The sequence below is a fragment of the Pyxicephalus adspersus genome, chromosome 6, assembly GCF_032062135.1.
Source record: "Pyxicephalus adspersus chromosome 6, UCB_Pads_2.0, whole genome shotgun sequence".
NCBI classification, from domain to species: domain Eukaryota; kingdom Metazoa; phylum Chordata; class Amphibia; order Anura; family Pyxicephalidae; genus Pyxicephalus; species Pyxicephalus adspersus.
Genome location: NC_092863.1, coordinates 68,664,141 through 68,665,859, shown reverse-complemented (window position 1 = coordinate 68,665,859; position 1,719 = coordinate 68,664,141). Strand labels below are relative to the sequence as shown.

General features: G+C 39.7%; 1 protein-coding gene across 1 annotated transcript in view; it reads right to left on the bottom strand.

The window, feature by feature from the left end:
- NUDT12 (nudix hydrolase 12) overlaps nt 1-1,719 on the bottom strand; it is a gene marked incomplete in the record, with an annotated part of 16,945 nt that overhangs the window by 6,424 nt on the left and 8,802 nt on the right. Inside the window, 1 exon segment of the mRNA XM_072416112.1 lies at nt 1,092-1,681. Within this exon segment, the coding sequence (XP_072272213.1) occupies nt 1,092-1,681 (590 nt within the window).

Sequence of the window (1,719 nt, the reverse complement as noted above, 5' to 3'; positions counted from 1 at the left end):
AATATTACGTATCATGAATTTAAAGTGTACCTGGCATTCCATTCTAAACTGTTAAAAGGTAAAGTAAAGGCTTACCTAAGCTTGAAAAGCTCATAATGTGCACCTCTCTGATTTAGTTCTATTGAGTTTACATTGCCTCAGTCCCCAGTAAAGAAGCTCTTATTGGACAGGGGTAGGGCATGTGGTAAGTGTAGCCATCAAGTTAAATCCCAGAAACTGAAACTAAATATAATGGGGCAAATAAGACTTTGTGGTGCTTGCTGTTAGATAAGGATTATCATGACCACTACCATATCTGCTTACAGACTCACTTACCTCACTAATGAATGGTGAGGCAACCAATGAGGGACCCTGGCTATCTTATTCAGCTTCTTTTACTATGCCTGGGTCTGATCAGTTATGAATCAAGGGTCAGAGGTCATCCCACATCAGATCCTGAACACAGCAAAATGATCACAATGAGGAGGTAAGTGATCAACAGTGCTCTGTTATGCACAATGGGAAGCTGGAAGACAGTGCTTGCTGTCACGCGATTGACCAATGATCACCTACTCTTCAATTGAAGTGTCAGACTCAGAAAAAATACATGCAAATGTAAACTGCTTGCAAGTTGTGAAAGTGCACACTTATAATAAAATCGGACTGAATATTCAGATTCTAGCATAAAATTTGTCATAACTTGTTCACTTCTTGCTATCCATGGAAAAATAGTGTACATAGGACATACACAAAATAAACACAGGAGCTGTGTATTATGTTAATGCCCAGGAGGAGAAGAAGGGGACAAGACCTTAATTATTTGGAGAATTCCCGTTAGACAGATTTCATTGCAATAGGCATTCTAGCTGGAAAAATTTCCCTTCCCCCTTAGCCCTGATGAAATTTCTATTATTCTGGACTTCCCACATCTTGGTGATGCACAACCTCAGTCTATTGCAGCCACTCGGCTCATATTTTCTCAATTAAAACACCCACCTATTCACTCTAATATTCTATAGATGAGATAGACATAATTTGCTGGTTAATTGTAGCCTAAAAAGTTGAAGGATGCAAAAGAGTAAAAACACACACCACCAGACAAGTCATCTTACCTGCTTCTGTACTGGTCAGCTGCAACAAAGCGGGCATTGGGGGATGAAGGAAGTAGCAGCCTTCATATTTCCTTTCAAACTGTTCAGTAGAAATATTGTGTGCATCAAGAGCAAACCAGGCTACCAGCCCATCGTCCTGCTCTGTCCCAGGCTTCTCGGATTCTGTAGAGCATGGAATATTGACTTGTTTATCTACACCAAGAAAAATTAATGAGACCTCATCGGGCTTTGACAGATTTTCTTTCACATCTTCATACTGTAGTCTGCAGAGTTTGATTTCTGGCTCCTGTATGCTATCCTTAGCCCCAATTAAATACACTAAAGGACTCAGGTTGGAAAAAATAAGGTAGACAGAACTGGCATGTGTCTGTTTGGATTTTAACCAGTTGCTGTCTGTCCGTTTGTCACTTTTTCGGTCCAAAATTGTACTGCTAAAATAATTTTCATGCTCCTCTTTAGCATTTTGTAAAAAATGAGGCTTTGGGCCACCTTTAGAATGGGACAGCAAATCAACAATGTGCTTGTGACCCCAAAATTTGGCAATGTCCAATGCAGTCTGCCTTGATTTGTTCACTATTGTTCTGTCGCACCTGAAGATAAATATGAAAATGTGTTAAAACTAATTGTA